Raw genomic sequence first — 2,804 nt, 5'->3', positions numbered from 1 at the left:
ACCTGTAACCACCTCAGGTGTTTGCCTTCCTCCCAGGTTTGGTCGAAGCAGCAGGAGGAAGAAGGAGCTGACGGAGGCGGCAGAACCAGACTTGGACCTGCTGCCCTTGGCGGCTCGCGATGAGGATGACTCTGCCTGTGTGAGGAAGAGGAGGCGGGGCTTCCGACTGGCGTCCAGGTGCCAGGTCAGCAGAAAAAGGTTGAGTCTATGTTCCTCTCCTAGAAGCATTTATCTAACATCCATGGTTTGTTCTCTCAGGTGGTGAAAGTTAGTCACAGCACTCAGACTGTACGAATGGTCATCCCGACTGTCCATCAGCTGTCCTCAGAGGCTCCGCCCCCAAACCTCCCTGCAGCCAATGAGAGGACCCCAGAGACCCAGATGTTGCATTCTCTTCCTCCTTGCTACTCCAGCATTGTCAGCCCTGTTCAGCCACGCACCTCTCTGATCTACTTGCTCTGTGGCCCTCCCTGCTCCGTTCCCACGTCACCTGAAGGCTCTGCCCCCAAACGCTGCCGCAGGCGGCGCCGTCCTGTCGACCTGCAGCGCTTCAAGGTCAAGTATAAAAGACTTCCTGTCAAGTTCTACGAGCCCGGAACGAATCAGATCCTGAGGAGCCCTCCCCAGAGAGCACTCAGACCCAGAGGCTCCGCCCCCTCAGGGCAGCCGCCGCCGCCGTGTGTCCGCCAGCTGTTCCGCAGTCTGAGTCCAGACCTCAACATGGACAGACGGCCAGAGGGGGGGCCTAAGAGCGACGCTACCCTGCTGGGGACGCTCAGTGGAAGGAACACTGCCAGGAGGAGGGGGAGGACGCCGTCTGCAGCTACCTGCAGGTCACAGAGGGGGGGCAGGCCACGCCCCCCGCAGTCCCAGAGACGGACACAGCTTCAAACCCCGCCCCCTCCACCTAGGAGGGAGGGGCTCCGACGAGCAGCTCCCAGTAGGAAGCCTCTCCGTTCTCCAGGCAGCGACCTCCATCCCCCCCGCAGGGGGAGGAGCCAGAGGGGGCGGGGCTGTGAGAGGGGGGGCAGGTAGCAGGAAGGACTGTGATGTCATCTAGCGAGGATTAGAATCTCATTAAAGCAGAACAGAGAAAAGTTTGGCTCTGGTTGCCATGGTGACACAGTTTGTACTGTTTTTACCTCTGGATCAGAGGCTGTGGTTGCCATGGTGACACAGTTTGTACGGTTTGCACCTTTGTTCCTGTTGAATAAACAGTTTTTTTAAATCAGATTGCCGTTAGTCTGTCTTCACTGCGTCCACCAGGTCAGACACCGAGGCGCCCACCTGCAGCGCCGCCTCCACTAGCTCCTCCTTCATCACCACACCTGGACACAGACAGAACAGGTGGGTTTGTCCCGCTTCTGCGACTGGACCTGAGATTGATGGACATCTGACCTCTGTCCTCTGTGTCAGCTCTAACCTGTCTGTCCACCTGTGTCTCATTCTTCCTGTCCTGTGTCTCACCTGGTGTTTTTTCTGTCCACTTTTCCTCCATCTTCAATCTGTCCACGATCTGCTGCAGCTGCTCTTCAGGACTACACATCCCATGATGCTCTCCTTCAGACAGACAGGAGGGGTTTGTTTGTAGGCCCGCCCCCTCTGGCTCCCCCTGTTGTCCTATTGGCTGATGGTCTGATGCTTCGTCAGGTGACGGGGACGGTTGGTGTTGCATTGTGGGAGATGGAGTTTCAAGCTCATCTGGGCTCCAGTTCTTCATCAGCTTCTCCTCTTCCTCAGAGCTCAGAGAGTCGGAGGAGGGCGTGGCGGTTCCTCCCGCTGCATGTTCCGTGTTGTTAGCATGTTGCTCTGCCTCCATCTTTCTCAAAGCCTGACACACCAGACCTGAATGTTAACTACAACTCCCATCATGCACTTCACCTCCAGCTGCCAGCAGCCTACCTGTGTGAGCATGTCCTGCAGTCTGTGGTTTTGCTGTCTCACGGTTTCCATGGTAGCCTCCATCTCAGAGCACCTGTCCTCCAGAACCGCCTGCTCTGATTGGACGGTGAGGCGCCACGCCCCCAGCTGCTGCTCCAGCAGCCTATTGGACAGATTCAGATCCAGTCAGAGAACCTGCGACGCCCCTTTCCGGAGCAGTGACGGTCTCCAGACTCACCACTTATCTCTGTGCAGGTTCCTGATTTCAGCCTGCAGCGCGTCCCCCTGCTGGAAGAGACATGTCAGTCCACCATCGGACACCGCGTGATGAAGAGGAGCTCACCTGGGAGGTCATCACCTCATCGGTCTGCAGAGACTTGCATGAAGAAGGAGGAGGAGATGCCTGCACTGAGGCATCATGGAGAACATCGGAGGAGGTGGGGTGAGGCGAGTCCGCCAATAGCGACGACGCATCAGAGGTGGGCGGAGCTCTGAGGACAAAGCTTTAAACCTTCTAACAGATTCTTAAAGGAAACCTTCTGCTCTCTCTCACCTGTTTGGGATCGGTCCTGGCTCCTCCCCCTTTATGACCGTCCTCCCATTAGCCCCTCGGTGAGTAGATCGCCGTGGTAACAGGGCATAACGAGCATTTTGCACAAAGGAGGACAACGACTCTCTCCAGGTGGGCTGATTAAACAGAAAGAGCACAAGAGGGTGGAAGCCTGAGTTCTGACCTCACCTGTCACTGATCTCTGGCTCTATCTCACCTGTTCGTCTCCTATGCCTCACCTGTCTGTTTCCTGTCTCACCTGTTCTGACCTCACCTGTCTGTTTCCTGTGTCTCACCTGCTCTGACCTCACCTGTCACTGATCTCTGGCTCTATCTCACCTCCATGTCTCACCTGTCTGTGTCTCATGTGTCT

The 2,804-nt window shown here is 56.6% G+C and overlaps 1 protein-coding gene and 1 long non-coding RNA gene across 4 annotated transcripts in view; one reads left to right on the top strand and one right to left on the bottom strand.

The window, feature by feature from the left end:
* The window catches only part of LOC107102204, a 21,702-nt gene that overhangs the window by 12,310 nt on the left and 6,588 nt on the right, over positions 1 to 2,804 (top strand). The window contains exons 10-13 of one of the 3 annotated variants that reach the window (XM_015401413.1): positions 37 to 184; positions 259 to 555; positions 2,137 to 2,360; positions 2,470 to 2,646. In XM_015401413.1, the coding sequence (XP_015256899.1) occupies positions 37 to 184; positions 259 to 555; positions 2,137 to 2,360; positions 2,470 to 2,497 (697 nt within the window). In that variant the 3' untranslated portion in view covers positions 2,498 to 2,646. Of the gene's footprint in view, positions 1 to 36; positions 185 to 258; positions 1,073 to 2,136; positions 2,361 to 2,469; positions 2,647 to 2,804 lie in introns of those variants that run through there. The other 2 variants (XM_015401414.1, XM_015401412.1) reach the window with 2 other exon arrangements.
* LOC107102206 lies at positions 1,902 to 2,375 on the bottom strand. The gene is made up of 3 exons (XR_001482116.1): positions 2,240 to 2,375; positions 2,120 to 2,169; positions 1,902 to 2,044 (listed from the first exon to the last, which is right to left on the bottom strand). It is a non-coding gene; the product is annotated as an uncharacterized LOC107102206 (long non-coding RNA).

This window comes from Cyprinodon variegatus, unplaced genomic scaffold (assembly GCF_000732505.1).
Source record: "Cyprinodon variegatus isolate N-32 unplaced genomic scaffold, C_variegatus-1.0 Scaffold1216, whole genome shotgun sequence".
Lineage (NCBI taxonomy): Eukaryota > Metazoa > Chordata > Actinopteri > Cyprinodontiformes > Cyprinodontidae > Cyprinodon > Cyprinodon variegatus.
This window is presented reverse-complemented; position numbering and strand designations above follow the sequence as displayed.